This window comes from Schistocerca gregaria, chromosome 3 (assembly GCF_023897955.1).
Source record: "Schistocerca gregaria isolate iqSchGreg1 chromosome 3, iqSchGreg1.2, whole genome shotgun sequence".
NCBI lineage: Eukaryota > Metazoa > Arthropoda > Insecta > Orthoptera > Acrididae > Schistocerca > Schistocerca gregaria.
In genome coordinates this window covers 355,113,003-355,138,217 of record NC_064922.1, presented here as the reverse complement: position 1 = coordinate 355,138,217, position 25,215 = coordinate 355,113,003, and the positions used below count along the sequence as shown (strand labels likewise).

General features: G+C 39.8%; 1 protein-coding gene across 5 annotated transcripts in view; it reads right to left on the bottom strand.

Moving 5' to 3' along the window:
* Window positions 1-25,215, bottom strand: part of LOC126356243 (tyrosine-protein phosphatase non-receptor type 4) — a 172,249-nt gene that overhangs the window by 111,559 nt on the left and 35,475 nt on the right. For all 5 annotated transcript variants that reach the window (XM_050007069.1, XM_050007073.1, XM_050007070.1 and 2 more), the window contains exons 5-6: window positions 17,832-17,877; window positions 6,930-7,097 (exon numbers count right to left, since the gene is read on the bottom strand). In XM_050007069.1, coding sequence (XP_049863026.1) covers window positions 6,930-7,097; window positions 17,832-17,877 — 214 coding nt within the window. The remainder of the gene's footprint in view (window positions 1-6,929; window positions 7,098-17,831; window positions 17,878-25,215) is intronic.

The window sequence follows — 25,215 nt, the reverse complement described above, 5'->3', positions numbered from 1 at the left end:
GCTCAGAACTACAGCCATCCCGTATTTTCCATTGGTTTACTTCCATTTAGAAAGTACACCTTTTCCATCATCTACATTACATTCTGGTCATTACTGTCCTACTTACCTGTATAGGACACTAAATGTCACATTAAACAAGTTTCTTACTGGAATCTGAGCTTAATCATTTAAACTCACATTATGCCAGGACAAAGCAAAATTAATGACAGTTGCCTACAGAAAATGTAGTCCGACTGTAATCAGCAGTACACAACATTTAAATTTTGCTTTTATGTGCGTAAAATTGTCATGGAATCATAAAAATGTTAGACAAATGCACACCTTAAAGACAACCATATTTTGGTAGTCCTGCAACAGTACCAGGTTTTGACTACCCCAGTGTGGTCTGGAGCCAACACAAGTAATGGTATCACAAAGACTCACCTGAACACTGCACAAGTGTATCACTGAATACACCGGTATCATTGGATACACTGGGAGTGTGCTCAACAGTTGGTCAAGCTCAGCTCACTTGTGAATGACAACTAATTCCATGTTATAGGTAGACACACTAAATAAACTAAATGAAATACTTGTATATAGAGATTATATTACATTTTCTGTGACTTGATTGAGCACCTCTTGGTGGGTCTGAAGCAGGCAGCATTACTGGGTCACTGAAAGTAAACTTGTAAGAACAATACAATAATCAGCGAGTTGACCAACATCATAAATATATCGGGTTTGTTAGAAATGCAATTTTATCTACTTTCGACTCCTGTAGATAAGGTTATCAACTTTAAACTATCCACCACCATGCAATAGTCTGTTAGGTATAAATTTTAAGATCCTGCTAGCCCATATTTAATGTAAATTAACTGAACTGTGTAAAATTTACTTAATATCTACAGTAAAATAGTACACAGCCTCCTGTTGCCAATAGTTTTAATTAGTACTGGCCAAAAGGAAGCCACTGTGAACATCATCCTCCATACAGTTTGCATCCTACCCCATAACACTTTTCTTTTCACCAATCTGAAATTAGAGCTCTTAGACAACTGTTTTGTATCAGTCTAATAGAGGCAGATGCATTTTTGACGACAGACTGATGAAATCCTGTCTTTCCAATGGTTTGATGCAGCCTGCAGCCTGCCTTTCCTACACCAACCTCCATCTCAGAATAGCACCCATTGTCCTCAGAAACCGGCCACAAGTACAGTTTAAAAAGGTCTACTTTATTTAACTCCTACCAGTTTCAATTTTTACAGAGCCACCTTCAAGTAGCTTCTTACAGTTTACCTTTCTTTCCCACTGGAGTCTTCTTTTGTGTTGGTTACTGGTGTGATGCACTAAGATAAAAGATTTTTCATTCACAATACTTTAAAGTTGTGGTACCTTGTTTCTACCTTCATAGAATCATTTCATGAACGTTTCCATGGAGATAAAAAACCCTAACTTTATAGTACTGTGAATGAAAAATCTTTTGTTTGTCTAGTGCACCACGCCAGTAACTAGTACTGAACAAAGTTCCAGCAGAAAAAAAGGAAAGCTGTAACAAGCCATCTGAAGGTGGACTTGTAAAATCCAAAACTGGTAATAGTTTTGAATTAAATAACCCTTTCAAAGCCACACTTCTAGCTGGTTGCTGCATAAACTATAAAACTTACAAATCAATTCTCTTTTTTCAGTAAGCAGTTTCAATGAAACATAGCAATACTCAGTAGTTATTACAATTCTTCATCTCCTTTTTTTAAGATAGGAATGACAACAGATTTAGTCAAGCTCTCAGGCACCAGATCATATTTAAAACGTATAGGAATCATTTGCATAGAGACTTGCTTACATAATATAACAGCTCTTGATTGATTTATCATATTTGATGGACTCTTAAGACACACATTTTTCTTCAAAAAATTGCGTCCAAAATTCAGGTGCTTCTTATACTCTAAAGTAATTTCAAAATGTCCAGTGTTTGGTTTAAAATTCCCACCAGTCTTAAAAATAGCCATATATTCAATGCTGCAGGAAACCTATATCTGTCTGACAACAATGGATTCAACTGGTAGCAGCAGTGCACCAATACAATGAACGCGAATTGCGGGCATTCATAAGTTTGCTAACACTGTTTGCCTCCTGCCCCAATGTCAGAAACCAAGAATACTGTCTAGCCTATGACGTGTCACTGCAGTCTAAGGTGCCAGTGATCTTGAATTTAAAGTGATTTGTGTTATCAGTAAGAGTATACATTTTTTTAGTAGCAAGTTTTGTATTAGAAAAAAAAAGTTATTCATATGGTTTGGGTTTAAATTAAAAGTAATGGCATATGCAAAAGAATATGGAAACAGAGCAGCTGAGTGGCATTTCGGCCCTCCACCAACAAAAAAAACCATTTGTGATTGGTGTACAAGCAAAGAAGAAGGAGGAGAAGAAGAAGAAGAAGAAGAAGACCAAATGTGTAAACACAGGACTGAATGCAAAATGCCAAAACTAAAAAATGACATATTGAAGTGGATTACAGGCCACTATCAAAATGGCATTAGAATTAACATAAAAAGATTCAAATATACACTCATAACCTAGTGCTGCAGTGTCATGGACTTAACATGCAAATCACAACTAAAATATCTCACAAAACGCCACAAGGGTATGAAAGAAAATATTATTTTTCCATTGCTTTTTATTCAGCATTGAAAGAAAACCAGTGTCTAACTAAGACAAATAGCGAATATGAACAAAATTCATCAGACATTCGATGCGCCAAGTAACAGAACTACTGCCATGAAAGGTGATAAAAGTGTAACTATAATAAGTGAATATAAAAAAAATTTGCACTACACTGTTGTCCTATCATGTTGTGCTAACTATACTACACTTAACCAATGATCATTTTCAAGTACAAAACAATGCCAAAACCTTCTGAAATACTGCCAGGTGGTGGTGGTGGTGGTGGTGGTGGTGGTGGTCTTCATGTACATGACAACGGTTTGGAGGGACAAGAGTGGTATTAAATTATGGATTAACAGAGTGTATGTGAGAAGGAAAGGTGCTTTACTGAAGAAGAGTTCTCTTCTTGTGCTGGATCAGTTTAGTAGTCATCAGAAAAATTCTGTGAATGAGAAATTGAGACAGGGAAATACAGAGCTTGCTGTTATTCTGGGAGGACTTACTCCACAGTTGCAATCTCTTGATGTCTCGATAAATAAACAATTTAAAGAATATATGAGAGAGGAATGGAACAAATGGATGGAACCCAACAAGAAATCAAACTGAAGGGAGATTTAAAACAATCTACTATCAAAAAACAAAAATAATTATTGATAGTATAATGTAAACGGTTAGACAAAAAATTCTACTCACCAAATGGTGGCACGAGAATACATACACAAGGTTTAACTTTTACAATCTTTCGGAGCCATTGCCTCCTCCTGGTAGAAGAGTTGAAGGGAAAGACTGATTTTTGGAGGCACTCTCCTCATCCTGTCCAGTAAGTCTCCCCTGACACGTAGTTCTGGGTGACTTATCAACTGTACCCCCTTTCCTCAACCTCTTCATTCCTTTTCCTTCGCCCTTCTTCCTTCTCCTTCAATTCTTCTGACAGGTGAAGCAGCCACTGGCTCTGAAAGCTTGTAAAAGTTAAACCTTCTTTTGTGTGCATTTCCTGCCACCGCTTGGTGAGTAGATCAAATGTGTCGGTGGATAGGCAAGTCATCGACTGGAGTGAGAGAAGGCAGTATTTTAAGATCTTTGAGAAGTGTGGCATATGTAATGCTCTCAATAACAGTGAAGACAATCTCACATACGAAATGGAAGAAGTAGTAGTTCAGATGACAATTTTCAGGGACTTTAAAAAGTCTGTTTGGTTTTATAAATGAAGATTTTTGGTCTGGCTTTGTAATCAAATAATAAAAATGATAAAAACGTTAATTTTTTAAAAATTATTTTAAGGTTAAGGTGCGTCTTCTAGTCTGTAGCATCTTATAGTCCATAAAATATGGTAATCTTCTTTGGGGACTCTATTTTTATTTCATTTAGTACATCATTCAGTGCACAATTAGGAAATGGTGTCTCTTTAATAGCTCCCTGTGATTTGGATTGTAAAAGATTCATGTTTGAAACCATAGATTCTGAAAGTACTCCAACCATTTAGGTAAAGAGATAAGCTTAATTTTCACATTCTCTTTTATGAATAATGGCTCAACAACTGTGGTCCTTAGTAATGACTTAGTTTAGAACATGTGTTAAATTCATTCTCTACCAACATTCATTAGTTGCCAAAGACAATAAAAATTAGTTTATTTCTTTTTATAATTGGTATATTTTTAAGACCAATTTCTTGATGACCTGTCCTTTCTTCCTCATATTATTCCAATTTTCTGCTGTATACTGTAGGAGCATAACTTAGAATTAAATTTAATGTCTACCTGCAGTTATTGAATATTTAAATTCAAATGATCGCCTTTGCAATCAGAGATGTTTTTGACTGTTCCCTGTCGTCCCAATTCTTATTTATGAAAAGAGGCACAACACAAAGTTCTTGGAGGGAATCAATGGAAAGAAACCTTAGGATATCAATTAAGAGAAACATGACTGCCCTGACAAGGGAATAAGGAAATTGACAGTGTAAAATGTCAGTTTTTCGAGAATGCTTTTTCCATGAAATATGTACAAGGGTAAGATAAACAGAAATAAGAACATAAGTTATGAGGAAAATATACTGAGAATCCTGAACAGTACAAATACACTGAAATTAAACCACGAATTTGGAAGTAGAAGGGAAGACACAATGAACATCTCCCTTGAACAACAGTACATATACTAAACAATTAACTATGGATTTGTGTGTAGGTAGTTCAGTTTCACTCCCCTTTTCCTTTCTCCTCACCAACAAATTTAATAATGCTGACATCAAGCAAATATATCCTTACACGAGGACGATTTCTGCAATCGCCGCACTGTAAGGTAAGAGACTACTTTCAATTTAAGCATGCCTATACTTTATCAAGTAATAAACTTTTAATCTGGTAGACTCAACACTTGCATCTAGTTTACTGGCAGAACTTGATGGGGCAAGCTGATACTAGAATGTAGTGTTTCATTTAAATTGCTATCCCACAGAAAATTATTTGTCAAAATTTAATGAAATTTCCATGAATTGTTGATAATAAATTTTTAGTATATTTAAAACATAAAGGTAGATTTGAGTTTAAACTCCTGCTGAGAGTGAGGTCATTGGAGCACGATTAAGATTACGAAATGATCGAGAAGGAAATCATCCATGCCCTTTGCAAAGGAATCACCCAGCCATTTGCCTGGAGTAATTTTAGGAAACCACAGAAAACCTAACTCTTAATGGTCGGACAGGGATTTGAACCATCATTTTCCCAAATGGGAGTTCGGTGTGCTAACCACTTTGCTCAGTTACACCTGAAACATATGTGATCACATAAAATGAACTAATGTGGTATACCAGGTGATCAAAAAGTCAGTATAAATTTGAAAACTTAATAAACCACGGAATAATGTAGATACAGGGGTAAAAAATAACACGCATGCTTGGAATGACATTAGGTTTTATTGGCCTCCAAGGTCCCCAGACCTCAGTCCATGCGATTATTGGCTTTGGGATTACCTGAAGTCTCAAGTGTATCGTGATCGACCGACATCTCTAGGGATGCTGAAAGGATAACATCCGACGCCAATGCCTCACCATGCTTTACAGTGCTGTTCACAACATTATTCCTTGACTACAGGTATTGTTGAGGAATGATGGTGGACATATTGAGCATTTCCTGTAAAGAACATCATACATGCTTTGTCTTACTTTGTTATGCTAATTACTGCTATTCTGAGCAGATGAAGCGCCACCTGTCAGACATTTTTTGAACTTTTGTATTTTTTTGTTCTAATAAAACCCCATGTCATTCCAAGCATGTGAGTCAATTTGTACCTCTCTATCTACATTATTCCGTGATTTACTCAGTTTTCAAATTTATACTGACTTTTTGATCACCTGGTACTTGAAAGCAATCTTCAAAACAAAGTACTGAACTGCAGTCTCTTCTTGCAAGTTTCCAGCAGTTTGGGTACAACAAAAAGCTTGAAATTTATACATGCAAATTCATTCGCCTTTTCACTAGCTTGATACACAATGAAAGCATTGTGCTCTGTATTCCTTAGCAGCCTTCTAATTGTATTCATATGCCAATTTATAATTTTTTGTTTCTTTCCATGAAGAGAGTTTGCAGTTACTGATTTCTTTCAATTGGCTCACTTTACAAAAAAGATCTTTACATAAGTATTTCTCTGTACTGTGGTTCCAAGCCTGAAGATAAAGTTAGTTCCCACTGTGGCCGAGTCCTCATTTTGCTTTGTATTCCTACGGTTTGAGGTAAAGAGAGTACATTATACAAAGCCACATTAACACAAAGAAAAGCAGTTTAAAATATGTTTCAATATCTACCCACTTCCACGTTAAAAAAACTCAAGACACACACTATTTATCAATCAGGATGCCTACAAAAATTTATAGTACCAATGTTATAGAGATGAGGCTCTTTTCCCAACACACATTTTTTGTGGGCAGGTTTAGAGGCCTAACTAAATTCAGCCTCTTCTGTTGTTTAACACACTCATTCTCCATTCTTACTGCTACATTCTCTCTTTCTTACAATCTTTTATTCCTATGTATTGTCTGCACAATCCTAGGATCAACTTCGTAAGATGTATTGTGGATAAATTTATTTGCTCATTTATTTCTGCTTGCTAATCATCACTATTTCAACATTACATGACCAGTTGTTGTTGATATTCAGCTATTCATTACTAGCTGAGAAACTAATTTAGTTTCAATTATTTATTGAACCCATCTTCATTTTCTACAACTATGGGCTTTTTATTTAATTTTATACACTGTTTGAATACTTAACCACTACTTAAATGCAATAACTTACACTGAACAATGTAACTGGCGAGAAGACATGCAGTGCTTGGTGGTAGCTGTAACCGTCCCTGAAGAATGTCCTGGCGAACTTGAAGAAAGAAATGGTAACGTGTGTACTCCTCCTGTAACTTGCTAGGATCCGATACGTAGAACTTAACACGAAAGTAGAAGTTTCCATCTGCAAGCAGTATGAAAATTCACATCTGAAAACTTGTGTAGTCAAGGGCAAACATCAAAGATTTACTACTTGTAATTATTAATATTTCTACTTACAACAAAATCCAATCACCTTTAGTGTCAACTAAATATGCAGCAACTAATAAAACCAATTTTTATATGTATCCTCATGCCAGTCACTGTTTACCATCCTCGTAGCCACAGACAACAATAACCAAATCAGTATAATACACTTACTAGAGAGTACCAGTAGACCAAGGTGACATCATGTGAAACATCGACTTTGGAGCTTTAGTACACATTGTCACTGTACAGCAACCAGTGTGTTACTTATGAGATGGTTTAGGAGGTGGTTTAGCACCAGATGAAGCTTGACAAATAGGACCAAGACACTTTCTTACTGAAAATCTTGTCTAATTTCCTATTTTTGATGGATAATAAAATATTTCCAGTCGTAGTTCCATTGATTTATTGAAGTCCAGGAACGGTATTTTGTGTGTCCCCTTAAGCCTTTCACACTGGCTTGCTTCAATAAAATATTCTCAGTTTACAGGCTGCACCATTTCAAATAAAACACTCGAGCTGTTGACAGCTGTCTCCATCATCAAATCAGGAGTTGAAATTACTGACTGTCTTGATTAGCACAGTGTTTTGTTCACATAAATGTAAAGGCAGTGTCTGGAAGCTTCCAGAAAGGGCTGGAGTTGCGCAAGTTGGGTAGCTCTGAACATGTGCATCAAATGCTGAAACTCGGTCTTTGGACGGTCATTGTCAGAAATAATCTTTGCCCTTTGTACACAAGAAAGTGGTACTGAAAATGTTAGTACACAGGAGAAAGATTATTTCTGACGACGACCATTAAGAGTCTTAATTTCAGCATTTGAAGCACTTGTTCAGAGGAAATGGTTACATGTGAGAAATTGTTAAAGCTTTTAAGTGCCAGCAATGGAAGATGCTTCGTGAGTCAACAGAAGAAGCCAAGCCAGCTGAATTTTTTCTATACTGTTGAACAAGATAGGGTGCATGCTGAAGATACAAGGACTGAGACCAGTGTTCTGGACTGCCTCCAAGGTAGGAGATAAGTTACATCTCATTAAAGACAACACAGCTCTTCAAGAGCCTGGCATGTGTGATGTTTCCTGTGGATGTGGTAGTAGTTATGGTAGTACTTACATAGGTCAAACCATTTGCACCGTTGTCTTATTGTGCAGAGCATTCACGACATATCCAATAAAGTAACAATACCTAGAAAATGGGCATAAAAACAATTTGGGGAAAAAAGGAATCAAACAATAGAATTCTGGAATCTTATCAAAGAAGTTGCCAAAATTAGAATGAACAGCAACAATTTTAACAGAGACCAATGGTACACACTTAGTAGGGCATGGAGATGGGCTTTGGAGATTGAGTGAAAGCAAAGACACAGGCTTGACACTTGCAGAAATGCAGGAGCATCAATTTCAAACATGGCACCGACTGCTCACACCCCATGATGTCACTCAGTCCTGTAGTGGTAAAGAGCCACTAGGATGTGCCCAACTTGCCGTCCATGCCTTTGCCGCTCTGGCCCTCTCTAAAGGATTCAGACACTGCCACAGAAGTAGAACACCATGCCAGCCACGGCAGTCAGTGATTTCAACTGATGGTAATGACAATTATTATGATGATGAAGATGGGGACAGCTGTCAAAAGCTCGAGTGTTTGTTCAAAATGACCAGCTTGCAAACTGAGAAGATTTTATTGCTGTTAGTTTTTTGCCCATCAGTTTACTGACTGGTTTGATGTGGCCCACCACAACTTCCCACCCCTTCATCACAGATTAGCACTTAAAACCCAATGTCCTCAATTATTTGTTGAATACATTGAAATCTGTCTACTTTCTATAGTTCCCTATAGTACTATGGAAGTTATTTCCTGCAGTCTTAACACATTTCCTATCATCCTGTCCCTTCTTGATGTCAATTTTTTCCACTTTTTTGCGATTATGTTTTGGATCTATTCATTCCTTACCAGTCAACCTAATTTCAACACCCCACTTATTTTCAAAATCCTTTTTTTAATTTTACAGTACACATCAAACAGTCCGATTCCCTTCTTTCCCATTTTTTCTCAAAGTCCATGATTCATTTCGATACAATGTTGTGCTCCACATACACATCCTCAAGAACATATTCCTCACATAATGTCTGATGTTTGGTGAGAATACACTCCTTTCAGCCAGGAACACCTCCTTTGCCTGTGCTAGTCTGTCTCTTATGTCCGTCTTGTTTTGTCTGTCATGGGTTAGTTTGCTTCCAACATAGCCGAATTCCTTCACTTCATCTACTTCATGATCATCAATTTTGATATTAAACTTCTCATTATTCTCATTTCCGCTACTTCTCATTGCTTTCGCCTTTCTTCAGTTTACTCTCAATCTACATTCTGTGCTCAGGAATTGTTCATACCATTCATTACGGCCCGTAATTCGTCCTCACTTTCGCTGAAAGATACTGATGTCATCAGCAAATCTTGTCATTGGTATCCTTTCACTCTGAATTTTTATCCCACTCTTGAACCTATGTTTATTTACATCATTGCTTCTTCTATGTGTAGATTGAAGAGTAGAGGTGAAAGACTACATCCTTATCGTACACCCTTTTTAAACCGAGCACTTTGGTCTTGTTCTTACACTCATATTGTTCCATCTTGGTTCCTGTGTGTATTGAACATTATCCGTCTTTCTCTGTAGCTCACACCCATTTTTCTTAAACTTTCAGACATCATGCATCATTTTACATTGTCAAATGATTTTACTAGGTCGACAAATCCTAAGACAATGTCTTGATTTTTCTTAAGTCTTGCTTCCTTTATCAAGTGTTTGTTACACTTTCCTATAGCCAAACTGATCATCATCTAACATATCCTTAATTTTGTTTTCCATTCTTTGTATATTTTTCTCATCAGTAACATGGATTTATGAGCTGGTACTGGAAACTGTAGATGTGTAGATGATATTTTTCCAAAGTCTGGTGGTACATCTATAGAGTCATGATTCCACACACCAATGTGAATAGTTATTTGGTTGCCATTTCCCCAATGACATTACAAATTCTGAAGGGGTATCATCTGCTGCTACCATTTATTTGATCACCAGTCCTCCAAATCTCTGTCAAACTGACTGTTAACAGTTAATTCCTATGTCTTTTAAATTGACATCTGTTTCTTTTTATATCACATAAACAAGAAGTTTCTGGCCCTCTCACAGATTTTCCACCTTTCTACTCTCTCCTCTGCATTTAACAGCAGTATTTCTCCTATGCTGTTAACAATGACACCTTGCTTTTAATTTCACTGGAGACTATTATGACTTTCCTATACACTGAATCTGCTCTTCAGACGACTGTTTCTTTTTCAATTTCTTCACATTTTTGCCTGTAGTCATTTCACTTTAGTTTCCTTGCACTTTTAACATTACAAGCAGCTGGTTTGATTGCCACAAGACAGACTAAAACTGACAGGTCGGCTGAGAGCTGGGGTGACCAGCTGACAGACTGTGACAGGTGAGCCAGGTGAGCTGAGTACAGGTAAAGGCAGCTAGGAAACCATGAGGCCCAGCATGCATCTGCGTTTTCTCAGGTGGAAAGAGTGTGTATTCCAGTGGCATGGTTGCAGGATAACCTAAGCTGGAGGGGCCTATGACTGAATGTCATCACTACTGTAATTTTAATAAAAATATGTAAAATACTTTATGAACACACTAGAAAGAAACCAATGACACGTTTGGAACCAAAGTAATGGGACAAGCTATAATAGTTAAAAATTATTGTTATTATTACTGTTATTGTTTATAACAACTCTTAACAACTGAACCCATCACAAAAGTCACTTACGAGACACTGATGAAAGAGGTATAATCACAGCAACATAATGAATAGATCACTTAAACATGCAAAAATGTTATAAACAATTTAGTTTGTTTATGTTAAAAGTACCATAAATGTGGAATCCTTCACAGAGAAACAAATGATCTTATCAGCATGAGTTCCCTTCTTTAATGATCTGATAACTTTCGATGTATATTTACACTACAGGCCATTAAAATTGCTACACCACGAAGATGACATGCTACAGACGCGAAATTTAATCGACAGGAAGAAGATGCTGTGATATGCAAAAGAGTAGTTTTTCAGAGCATTCACACAAGGTTGGTGCCGGTGGCGACACATACAACTTGCTGACATCAGGAAAGTTTCCAACCGATTTCTCATACACAAACAGTAGTTGACCGGCGTTGCCTGGTAAAACGTCGTTGTGATGCCTCATGTAAGGAGGAGCTATGCATACCACCACCTTTCAGACTCTGATAAAGGTCTGATTGTAGCTTATCGCGATTGCGCTTTATCATAGCGTGACATTGCTGCTCGCCTTGGTCGAGATCCAATGACTGTTAGTAGAATACGGAATCAGTGGGTTCAGGAGGGTAATGCGGAAAGCCGTGCAGGATTCCAATGGCATCGTATCACTAGCAGTCGAGATGACAGCCATATTATCCGCATGGCTGTAACAGCTCGTGCAGCCACGTCTCGATCCCCGAGTCAACAGATGTAGACGTTTACAAGACGACGACGATCTGCACGAACAGTTCGACGACGTTTGCAGCAGCATGGACTATCAGATCTGAGACCATGGTTGATGTTACCCTTGACACTGCATCATAGGCAGGAGTGCCTGCGATGGTGTACTCAACTTTGAACCTGGGTGCACGAATGGCAAAACATTTTTTCGGATGAATCCAGGTTCTGTTTACAGCATCATCAGGGTCGCATCCGTGTTTGGCGACATCGCGGTGAAAGCACATTGGAAGCGTGTATTCGTCATCGCCATACTGGTGTATCACCCAGCGAGATGGTATGGGGTGCCATTGGTTACGTCTCTCACTCACCTCTTGTTCGCATGATGGCACTTCGAATAGTGGATGTTACATTTCAGATGTGTTATGACCCCTGGCTCTACCCTTCATTCGATCCCTGTGAAACCCTATATTTCAGCAGGATAATGCACGACTGAATGTTGCAGGTCCTGTACGGGCTATTCTGGATATAGAAAATGTTCAACTACTGCCCTGGCCAGCAGAATCTCCACATCTCTCACCAATTGAAAACATCTGGTCAATGGAGGCCGAGCAACTGGCTCGTCATAATATGCCAGTCACTACTCTTGACGAACTGTGGCATCGTGTTGAAGCTGCATGGGCAGCTGTACCTGTACATGCCATCCAAGCTCTGTTTGACTCAATGCCCAGGCGTATCAAGGCCGTTATTATGGCCAGAGATGGTTGTTCTGGGTACTGATTTCTCAGGCTCTATGCAACCAAATTTCGTGAAAATGTAATCACATCCCAGTTCTAGTATATTTGTCCAATGAGTACCTGTTTATCATCTGCATTTTCTCTTGGTGTAACAATTTGTATGACCAGTAGTGTAATTATATTTGGGATTTATAAAATAGGTCAAGACAATGTTTTGACTTGAGTGCTGGGTGCCAATTTATATCTTCACGATTTATTTAAAGCTGCTGAAGTAAAGCACAAGTAACTTTATTAAGAGATCGCAAAATGACCACGGAGACCTTCCATATGTTTTATCACTAGTATTTACATGAAATGATAATGAAAATTATGAATAGTGGTCAGGACAAAAGTATCTACACTTAACTGAGGAATGGTCATGTGACTATCTCTAAAGAAGTGTGCAGGGCACAGTTCATGGTTTTATGTCTGTTGTCTTGGGTCTACAGTTTCTGGGGAGGTATTTCTGTCTTTGTTTCATCTGGAGTTGGTAAAGTTTTGGGCGTGAAGCGAAACTTAACATAATTTTGGGCATGTGCAATAATTTGTAAATCTCGAGACTCTGATTTGAATCTACAGGCAGTTTAGTTAGTGACAAGATCACAGATGAATGACTTTAGTTTCTATTGTATGTCATTGCAGTTGTGAATTTGAAAGGGCTAGTGGTTTAATGGATTTACGTTGTGATGGACTAATTGATTTAGTTGGAACAGCATTGATGACTATGAGATTTAGATTCACTGAGGATGATAAAGCTTATGCTGACAAATGTTGACAGTGAGTTTAGGTTTTCTGGAGTTCATTGTACCAATGTACTTAATTATTTATTGCATTCTGTTGGTTGTAAAAGATATGGTTGCTTCTGGAGTTCATTGTACCGATGTACTTAACTATTTATTGCATTCTGTTGGTTGTAAAAGAATGGTTGCTCAAAATACTTCCAATTTTTGCACTGCTGACACATACTAACAACTAGTTATCCATTGAGTTGTTTTTATGTGGCCACCATTCACATACAATGTGCATTTCTGAAAAATAAAATGGATTTACATCAAAGTTGAAATCAGTCTATTTTGAGCAACATTGTTATCCTTTGGGATTTCAACTAACAGATTCAACTTCAGTTCCTCTTTTATTAAATTATTCGCTTATGTGTCTTGCTGCTTGTGTAAGGTATTGATATAAATATTTTTATGTTAAGCTGTTGGGCTAAAGAGTGAACCCCTCCCTGGTCCAAATAATAGCAGGTCACACTCAAATTTAATGGCCATACATTGCCAATGCCCTGGCAGAAGTTACTACTGCATCATAATTGTTGGTGCTGAAAGGAATGCGACATGAGGAGTAGGAGCAAGATCCCCGAAGGGACATTGTACACTTGCTTTTTACTTTGATTGTAAGTGACTTTTATTGCTGTATCCCTGTCTTTTCCTGAACTTTTTTGTAACTCCTCATTTCACCGATAAAGCTTCCTTCATAGTTACCTATCTTGTAACTACGTTAAACTATCCAACTTCGGCAACAATCATTTTTTGAAATGCCCGTTTCTCTTCAACTGAAAAACCAACTGTAGCACTCATTATTGAATTGTCTACAGTCTTAGAGAACTTGAAAAGCATCTTATCATTCTTCAGTATTTTGGTATCCAACTTTACTTTGGAAGAATCAGTATTGGAAGAATTTGGATGCCAGACGATTTCCTTCAACTTCAGTCTAATCTTTGTCATTATTAAATTGTTGTCCAAGTCTACATCTGCTGATGGATACACCTTACAATTTAGTATCCGATTTCGGAGTCTGTCTCACCTTGACGTAATCTGGCTGGGATCTTCTTGTCTCCCAGTCTTATCCATGTATATCACTTCTAACGGTTTTTAAGAAGTGTATTCACTATTACCATCTTAAATTTACTGCAGAATTTCATTGGTCATTTTCCCAGTACCTTTCCTCTTACCTTCCAAACTTCACAGTTCTCCTGCAAAACCTGCAGGACTAGCACTCCTGGAAGAAAGGATATTGTGGAAAAATGACTGATTCGTGCTTGGGTAGCTCAGCTTGCAAGAGCACTTTCCCCCATGACTGACTAAGGTCCCAAGTTCGATTCTCTGTCAGCACGTAGTTTCAATGTGCCAGGAAATTTCACATCGATGCACACACTACTGCAGAGCAAAAAATCCATTCTATTAACAGATCCAATTTTTTCCAAAATTGGAACTGGTGTTATGTCACTGATGCAATTTTATCGAGAAATGCTGTTATTAAATTGAAAATTACTTTCTTGATTAGATACAGCTGGGCATGTGGAAACATGAGGATGAATTCTGACATCATGACTGTTTGCCTTTTTAACAATGGGATTAAAGCCATTAGAACTTTGCGGAAACATCCTCTGCTTATTAAGCTGTTAATCACATGACATGTAGGCAAACAATCTCCACAGAAATATTCATTTTAAAAAACTTAAATACTGTCAACTCCAGAGGAGAAAAATGATGATGTGGGCTCTTATGATTTTAATACCTATTGTTCAGTTAATGGGATCAGGAGAGACGACCTGTCTTATGTCGGGAAAAGTTCTGTATGATTCTACTGACACAATGATTCCTGATGAGAGGTCATAAGCTATATTTGACAACAGCAAGTTAAACAGTTCATTCAACTGTTTTGCATATGAAATTCTTGTTTCATTTAGCTGAAAGTATTCTGGTGAGCCTGTCTGATCGATTTCTACAGTAACTCTGACAAGGGCTTTACACATCATTTGAGTTAACAATAAACTCATAGTTTGAGATTGCTTTGCTTCTGATATGACATTGTTGTGGGACCTTATTTTTATAGTTCTTAAAGTATCTTTGGAAATTTGGATTACTGTTAGTTCCACTCTGTGTCTTACATAGGAAGTGATTATTCTGTTGGCAGTCCATCCTTTGTAGCCACAGTTTCTCACTGGTTGTTCTGTGTGTCTTGTGAAAGGAAGGCTATGTTAAAATAGTGGCAGATTCCCAACAATTATTTTTGCTTTCCTCCAAGTATCACCCTCACAAACAATTAACAAGGTACCATTCCCTAGGTGTTTTACTATACGGCACCTAATTAACATTAAGCTGTTGATGCATCTAATGTATGTGTTCTGCGGCAATTGGGTTTGTTTATTCTGTATATGTGTTTTTAAGGATAACGTCTTCACAGTCAGAAAGCCCACTCGACAAGTGTCACAAAGTGAGCTCTTGTGTAGACACAGGATTAATAAATATGGCTTCAATTAAGCTGCAGGGTGTAGGTGTTACAATCATATGTAAATTGATCATGTTCCATATAGAGAATGTACTCAGTAGATTATTTCAGTCAACGGAGTCACTTACCTCAGCTATAAAATTTACATTAACATCCCCACACAATATAATTGTGTTGCAGTAAGTTATGTAGAAGTTCACAACTTGCTCCAATTTATCCTGAAATGCTCATAAATTACGACCTGGTGCCCTGTAGAAAGATTTGGTTTTGTTGCCTAATCTCTGGAACATAATGCTCAAAGTGTTTCCCAACATTTATGTAGGCAATTAGTTTTTTTTATTTGTGTGTTTTTTGTTTTTTTTTTAACCAAACTGGGTAGCTTCCCTACCAAACATCAAGCAGCCACCAATTCTACTGAAAGTTCTGCTATAGTATGAGCCAATATTATAATTTGTAATATGAGTTACTGTAAGCTAACCAGCTTTAAGTCAATGTTCCATACTGCACAATCACACACATTCTTAAGTTCACTTAAGCAGTACCACTGGATTCCCAAAACTTACTTTTCATAGATTGTACATTTTGATAGAAAATACAGAGAGAAGCGTCAGTTGACTCTTTAGTGCATTAGGTTCAGGAGTTGTTACACATTTAAGAATAGTGTAACCACTTTGCTACCAGCAATGCTTTGTGGGCACATTAATGTGGATGGTAACTCTTGCTTAATAGTTTTCATTGGATAGAGTCACAGGCAGTTCTGATTATTAATACTCTGGATTTTCCTGTACTTCCCTGTATTACTTGTAGAAAAAATATCTCTTAATATCCTGTTAGACTTCATTTTGCCTGGTGTAATGCATCAACTTGATGTGGCATGGACTCAAGTCGTTGGTAGTTGTAGAAATACTGAGCCATGTTGCCTATACAACCATCCGTAACAGCGAAAGTGTTACCAGTGCAGGATTTTGTGCACAAACTGCCCTCTTAATTATGCCCCATAAATGTTTGGTGGGATTCATTTTGGGCAATCTGGGAGGCCAAACCAAGTCACTTTAACTGTCCAGAATTTTCTGACATGGCATATTGGCATCCAGGTAAGTGAAACTATCAGCACACTCTTGACATAGTTGATATTGGAGTATTGAATTCCCAAATGATTTCTGAAATGGAATATGCAATGCATCTAGCTCCAACTACCAGTCTGCGTTCGTTGTGTGACCATAACATTTTCAGAAACCTTTTCACATGAATCACCTGATTACAAATGAAAGCTCCACCAATACACTGCCCTTTTACACCTGGTATACGTGATACTATCGCCATTTGTATATGTGCACATCACTATCCCCCAACTTCTCACCTCAGTGTAATGAATGCACTAATGATTCTTTCCAAGTCCACTGAAGTGAAGCCCAAGGTGTGTGTGAAGGCCTGCTCCAATATTATTTGAATCTAGAATAGTAACATTTTTGCATCAGTTGCAGGTTTTTGAGAAACAAATACTCATATTTTTACTTTTTGATTTACACAAGATTCTGTCTTCAAGGTCATAATTATGTGATACAGTAAATATTAAATCTGTATGCATATATTTACTTAGACACAGTTTCAATTCAAGTGATGCCTTCCCTGTCTTTCTGTTTGTGCAATGAATGAATAAATCAATGAATATGAAGGAATAATTGATACCCAAAAATAATGGCAATATAATACAATGTGTGGAACATAAAACCTGGAACAAGAACAACTGAAGTAGCCAACAATAAAATTTTGGCAGCTTCTTCAAGGAGCACAAAGCAGAAAAACAAAAAAGTATATATTATCATCGGCTGGGAAATACATCTCCAACTGGAGACAAAAAGCTTCAGGTTAATAATCACATGCAAAAACAAATTATTAAGAGCCAAAATGCTAATAACATTCCATGATACATAGCAAACTTACTTCCATTTTTTTTATATATTCTAGCTCATTTCTCCTCTCAAAGGTACTACTTCTATAGTCTGAAAGCACATGAGTTTTACTCCTGACTACAACATCTCTCAGGCCTGCCCATGTTCCACATTTCAAACTCTGGTACATAAGGCGGCCTCCTCCTACACCACACGTGAGTTCAACTGCTTTCTAGCCTTTTATACTTTTTAGCAACAGTACATAAATTTTAATACTCACTGTTTCTTATTTGCTTCTTCACTGGCTTTGAAGGATCAAGCCAACGCTATAAAGGAAATGTTTCTATTAGTGACTTTTTATTTTTTCTATGTGTAATTTACTGTCTAAAAACATAAAACAGCTTTGAGTATTACAAGTGGTATTTTACTAATTAATAATTGCAGCGATCAGTCACTATTTATATAACAACTTATTTTATTATTCTTTACTGGTTTCATGCCCATCCACAGGAGGTGCACAGCTAGGTTTTATACAAACAAATCATAGATCTTAAGTACTTGTTCTCAACACTCACATTTTCATCTTCCTTTCCACAAATGTGACTATGAAAATACATAAACGCGCGCGTGCGTGCGTGTGTGTGTGTGTGTGTGTGTGTGTGTGTGTGTGTGTGTGTGTGTGTGTGTGTGTGTGTGTGTGTGTGTGTCACAGCTGTCAAAGTGGAGGTAATCTTTTTGTTAATGGATTTAGTATAGACAGAAATTTTTATGGAATGATAAGTGATGTGGACAGTATGGTGAACAGAATACCACTGAAGATCATATGGGTAGATAAAGGAATTAGTGAATAACAACTGAAATGAACCACAGTGAAAATAAATTTATGGCACAACTTGACTAAAAGAATGGATTGGTTGAAAGCACATATACAGCGACACCGAAGAATAGTTAATTTGGTAATGGAGTGAATGTTGGGGAGAGATTGTAAGTAAAGAGACTAAAGCCTAATTACAGCAAGCAAGTTCAAATGCATGTTGAGTGCTGCAGTTATGCATAACTTATGAGACTTACTCAGTATAATTAGCATGAAGAGTTTCATAAAACCAGTCTTTAGTTTAGATATAATGACAATAAGTTATGCAAGGTCAATGTCACGGTAGGTGACACTTGGAATAAGCCAAAAGAAACAAATTCATCAGAACGATCATTCTTGGGCAATTGTCTCACTTTTACTTCTACACCATAATTCAACCACACTGGAATCAAAACACAATTTTCCATCACTATATATCTACATTAGCACTATTTCTTTTGACAATTCATTACAATTTTTTTTTTTTTTTTTTTTTTTTTTTTGTGGTTTTAGGGCGCACAACTACAATGGTCATTAGCGCCCTGACTAATTTAGGAATGTACCGCAAGGCACAAGGTTAAAACAGCAACTAAAAGGGACAACACTATAAAAGATGTATTAACAGGCATAGGATTAAAAAACTACAGCATAATCAAACGTCCTTAGACAAGTGTGTCAAGTTGATAAAACGAAGAACGCGAGCAGCAGCTCCTGGGTCATTCGCTAAAATGGCATCCAGAGTACATGGCAGGCCAAGATCAAGACGCAGCGTAGTAAAATCCGGACAGGATGTTAAAATGTGGCGGACCGTCAGCAATTGCCCACATGGACAGAACGGCGCTGGCGCCGGCACTGCCGCCAGCAGATGGCGATGGCTGAACCGGCAGTGTCCAATTCGTAGCCGGGCCAAAATGACCTCCTCCCGCCGAGAAGGACGTGAGGAGGACATCCAAGCTGCGGGAAGAGGTTTCAAGGCCCGAAGCTTGTTGTCCGTAAGTGCAGCCCAATCGGCATGCCACAGCGATAAAATGTGCCGACAAATGACCATGCTACAATCTGATGAAGGGACACAACAAAAAGCCGTCCGAGGCTGGAGGACTGCAGCCTTGGCCGCGGCATCTGCAGCTTCGTTCCCAGGGATACTGACATGGCCAGGAACCCACATAAAGCTAACTGGAGACCCGTCGTCCACCAGCTGCTGAAGAAAGCGTTGGATCCGGTGCACGAAAGGGTGAACCGGATACGGATCACTGAGGCTCTGGATGGCGCTCAGAGAATCGGAGCAGATGACATAAGCAGAATGTCGGTGGTGGCAGACGTAAAGAACAGCCTGGTAGGGGGCAAAGAGCTCAGCTGTGAAGACCGAACAATGGCCATGTAGCCGGTATTTAAAACTTTGTGCCCCGACAATAAAAGAACACCCGACCCTGTCATTGGTCTTAGAGCCATCTGTATAAATGAAGGTTTTTTTTTTTTAAAAAAAAAGGTTAGAAGGCCTCGTGAAAGTGCGGGATGGGCTGCAATGTCAAAGGGTGCTTGGCAATTACAGGACGTGCTTGGATCAAGGAACAGCCGGAATTATAGTTGTAAATTGTTGTAGTTGCGCAGGAAAAGTCCCTGAGCTTCAAGCGCTAATAGAAAGCACAGAAGCTGATATCGTTATAGGTACAGAAAGCTGGCTAAAGCCTGAAATAAGTTCTGCAAAAATTTTTACGAAGTCTCAGACGGTGTTCAGGAAAGATAGATTAGGCAGAATTGGTGGTGGAGTGTTTGTGTCTGTCAGTAGTGGTTTATCTTGCAGTGAAGTCGAAGTAGATACTCCGTGCGAATTGGTGTGGGTGGAGGTTATACTTAACAGCCGAATTAAGTTAATAACTGGCTCCTTCTACCGACCCCCAGACTCCGATGACACAGTTGCAGAACAGTTCAGAGAAAGTTTGAGTCTCTTAACAAATAAATACCCCACTCATACGGTTATAGGCTGTGGGGACTTCAACCTACCCTCGGTATGATGGCAAAAATACTTGTTCAAAACCGGTGGTAGGCAGAAAACGTCTTCCGAGATTGTTCTAAATGCTTTCTCCGAAAATTATTTCGAGCAGTTAGTCCACGAACCCACGCGAATTCTAAATGGTTGCGAAAACACACTTGACCTCTTAGCCACAAACAATCCAGAGCTGATAGAGAGCATCATGACTGATACAGGGATTAGTGATCACAAGGTCATTGTAGCTAGGCTCAATACCACTTCTTCCAAATCCATCAGAAACAAACGCAAAATAATTTTATTTAAAAAAGCGGATAAAGTGCCACTAGAAGCCTTCCTAAAAGACAATTTCCATTCCTTCCGAACTGACTATGCGAATGTAGACGAGATGTGGCTCAAATTCAAAGATATAGTAGCAACAACAATTGAGATATTCATACCTCATAAATTGGTAAGAGATGGAACGGATCCCCCGTGGTACACAAAAAAGGTCTGAACGCTGTTGCAGAGGCAACGGAAAAAGCATGCGAAGTTCAGAAGAACGCGAAATCCCGAAGATGGGCTAACATTTACAGATGCGCGAAAATTGGCACGTACTTCGATGCGAGATGCCTTTAATAGGCTCCACAACGAAACATTGTCTCGAAATTTGGTAGAAAATCCGAAGAAATTCTGGTCGTATGTAAAGTACACAAGCGGCATGACGCAGTCAATACCTTCGCTGCGCAGTGCCGATGGTACTGTTATCGACGACTGTGCCGCTAAAGCGGAGTTATTGAACGCAGTTTTCCGAAATTCCTTCACCAGGGAAGACAAATGGAATATTCCAGAATTTGAAACACGAACATCTGCTACCATGAGTTTCTTAGAAGTAGATACCTTAGGGGTTGCGAAGCAACTCAAATCGCTTGATACGGGCAAGTCTTCAGGTCCAGATTGTATACCGATTAGGTTCCTTTCAGATTACGCTAATACAATAGCTCCCTACTTAGCACTCATATACAACCGCTCGCTCACCGACAGATCTGTACCTACAGATTGGAAAATTGCGCAGGTCGCACCAGTGTTCAAGAAGGGTAGTAGGAGTAATCCATTTAACTACAGACCTATATCATTGACGTCGGTTTGCAGTAGGGTTTTGGAGCATATACTGTATTCAAACATTATGAATCACCTCGAAGGGAACGATCTATTGACACGTAATCAGCATGGCTTCAGAAAACATCGCTCTTGTGCAACGTAGCTAGCTCTTTATTCGCACGAAGTAATGGCCCTATCGACAGGGGATCTCAAGTTGATTCCGTATTTCTAGATTTCCGGAAAGCTATTGACACCGTTCCTCATAAGCGACTTCTAATCAAGCTGCGGAGCTATGGGGTATCGTCTCAGTTGTGCGACTGGATTCGTGATTTCCTGTCACGAAGGTCACAGTTCGTAGTAATAGACGGCAAATCATCGAGTAAAACTGAAGTGATATCAGGTGTTCCCCAGGGAAGTGTCCTGGGACCTCTGCTGTTCCTGATCTATATAAATGACCTGGGTGACAATCTGAGCAGTTCTCTTAGATTGTTCGCATATGATGCTGTAATTCACCGTCTAGTAAGGTCATCCGAAGACCAGTATCAGTTGCAAAGCGATTTAGAAAAGATTGCTGTATGGTGTGTCAGGTGGCAGTTGACGCTAAATAACGAAAAGTGTGAGATGATCCACATGAGTTCCAAAAGAAATCCGTTGGAATTCGATTACTCGATAAATAGTACAATTCTCAAGGCTGTCAATTCAACTAAGTACCTGGGTGTTAAAATTACGAACAACTTCAGTTGGAAGGACCACATAGATAATATTGTCGGGAAGGCGAGCCAAAGGTTGCGTTTCATTGGCAGTACACTTAGAAGATGCAACAAGTCCACTAAAGAGACAGCTTACACTACACTCGTTCGTCCTCTGTTAGAATATTGCTGCGCAGTGTGGGATCCTTGCCAGGTGGGATTGACAGAGGACATCGAAAGGGTGCAAAAAAGGGCAGCTCGTTTTGTATTATCACGTTATAGGGGAGAGAGTGTGGCAGATATGATACACGAGTTGGGATGGAAGTCATTACAGCATGACGTTTTTCGCCACGGCGAGACCTTTTTACGAAATTTCAGTCACCAACTTTCTCTTCCGAATGCGAAAATATTTTGTTGAGCCCAACCTACATAGGTAGGAATGATCATCAAAATAAAATAAGAGAAATCAGAGCTCGAACAGAAAGGTTTAGGTGTTCGTTTTTCCCGCTCGCTGTTCGGGAGTGGAATAGTAGAGAGATAGTAGGATTGTGGTTCGATGAACCCTCTGCCAAGCACTTAAATGTGAATTGCAGAGTAGTCATGTAGATGTAGATGTAGATGTAGATGTCATATTAATGAACTTCGAACGAAGTTCGACAAAACGGGAATGGTATACCGAACTGGGAGTAACCTCCTTTGGGAGCGAGCGGAGGTCAAGGTGAATGCGAACCTGAGCCTGGAGCCAAGGTGGCGTGTGGCTCTCGCCCACTCTAAAGGTTGCAGGGAGTGAAAAATCAAGGTGTTGAAGGAGGCGACGAAAGCGAACGCCAGGGGTAGCAGGGCAGAGACATACAACCTGTATTGACGGTCAAGAGAGTCGTCAAAAAAGGAACGATACGATGGGTGGTCGGGCATTGACAGTAGCCGACAGGCGTAACGACAAAGCAGTAGGCGAGTGGCAATTCACCAGCTTCAGCATGAAGACTCTCGACGGGAGTAGTATAAAACGCTCCGATCGAAGGCCGTAAACCCCGATGTTGTATGGAGTTGAGGCGGCGTAAGATGAACGGTGCAGAGGAGTATACAAAGCACCCATAATCCAGCTTGGAGCGGACGATCGACCAATATAGGCGAAGTAGGATGGTTCGATCTGCTCCCCACGACATGCCACTGAGAACACGAAGGACATTTAGAGAACGGGTACAACGGGCAGCCAAATATGACATGTGGAGACCAACTAAGTTTCCTGTCAAACGTAAGACCTAAAAATTTTGTTGTCTCCACGAATGGGAGAGCAACGAGGCCGAGTCGTAAGGACGGTGGGAGAAACACTTTGTAGCGCCACAAGTTAATACAGATCGTTTTCTCGGCAGGAAAACGGAAGCCATTGGCGACACTCCAGGAGTAAAGACGGTCAACAGAAAGCTGAAGACAGCGCTCCAGGAAACATGTACGCTGCGCGCTGCAATAGATGGTAAAATCGTCCACGAAAAGGGAGCCTGATACATCATCTGGGAGGCAACCCATTATTGGATTGATCGCTATGGCGAAGAGAGCGACGCTCAAAACGGAGCCCTGTGGCACCCCACTCTCCTGGCGAAAGGTGTCTGATAGGACAGAACCCACACGTACCCTGAACTGCCGATCCATTAAAAAGGAACGAATAAAAAGAGGGAGGCGACTGCGAAAGCCCCATGTATGCATGGTGCGGAGAATGCCCACCCTCCAACAGGTGTTGTAAGCCTTCTCCAAATCAAAGAACACAGCCGCGGTCGGGCGCTTCTGCATGAAGTTATTCATAATGAAGGTCGACAAGGCAACCAGATGGTCAACAGCAGAGCGGCGCCTACGAAATCCACATTGTACATTGGTAAGTAGGCGTCGAGATTCGAGCAACCAAACCAACCGAGAGTTAACCATTCGCTCCATTACCTTACAGACACAGCTGGTAAGCGAGATGGGTCGATAACTGGAAGGCAAGTGCTTGTCCTTCCCCAGCTTAGGAATCGGTACAACAATAGACTTGCGCCAGCATGCGGGAAAATGTCCCTCAATCCAGATGAGATTGTAAGTACGAAGAAGAAAACCTTTACTCGCAGGAGAAAGGTTCTTCAGCATCTGAATATGAATAGAATCAGGCCCTGGAGCGGAGGACCGTGTCCGGGCAAGTGCATTTTCGAGTTCCCGCATGGTGAATGGGGCATTGTAACTTTCACAATTCGAGGAGTGGAAGTTAGGTGGCTGAGCCTCCTCTGCCTGTTTTCGGGGGAGGAAGGCAGGGGGGTAATGAGTGGAGCTCAAAACCTCTCCGAAAAAGCGGCCGAAGGCATTGGAGGCATCCTCAGGGGCCACAAGGACGTCATTTGCGACCGTCAAGCCAGAAACTGGTGAGTGGACCTTAGTGCCAGATAGCCGGCGCAGACTACCCCAGACAACAGAAGAAGGAGTAAAACTGTTGAAGGTGCTTGTGAAAGCAGCCCAGCTGGCTTTCTTGCTTTCTTTAAAAATACGACGACACTGAGCACGTAATCGTTTATAATTGATACAATTCGCCACTGTAGGGTGGCGTTTAAACGTGCGTAAAGCACGTCGACGAGCACGTAAGGCGTCTCTACATGCTGCGGTCCACCAGGGGACCGGTTCGTGGCGTGGAGAAGAAGTAGTGTGAGGGATGGAATATTCAGCAGCAGTGAGAATGACTTCCGTGAGGTGTGCGGCCTGACTATCGCAGCTTGTGAAGGTTTGATACTGAAAGGCCGTCCTGGAAGAGAAGAGGCCCCAGTCTGCTTTGGAGATGTTCCAACTAGTTGAGCACGGAGAGGGGGTATGATGTAGGAGATGGATAACACACGGGAAGTGGTCGCTCGAATATGTATCAGAAAGCGCATATCACTCAAACTGGCGTGCAAGTTGGGTAGTTCATACAGAGAGGTCTGGTTGAAAACGACTGCTAACAGGGAGCCCCTCAGACAGGATGCTGGAGAGGCCCAAAGAGGATGGTGAGCACTGAAGTCTCCGGTTAACAAAAATGGTGCAGGTAGCTGAGCATTATTAT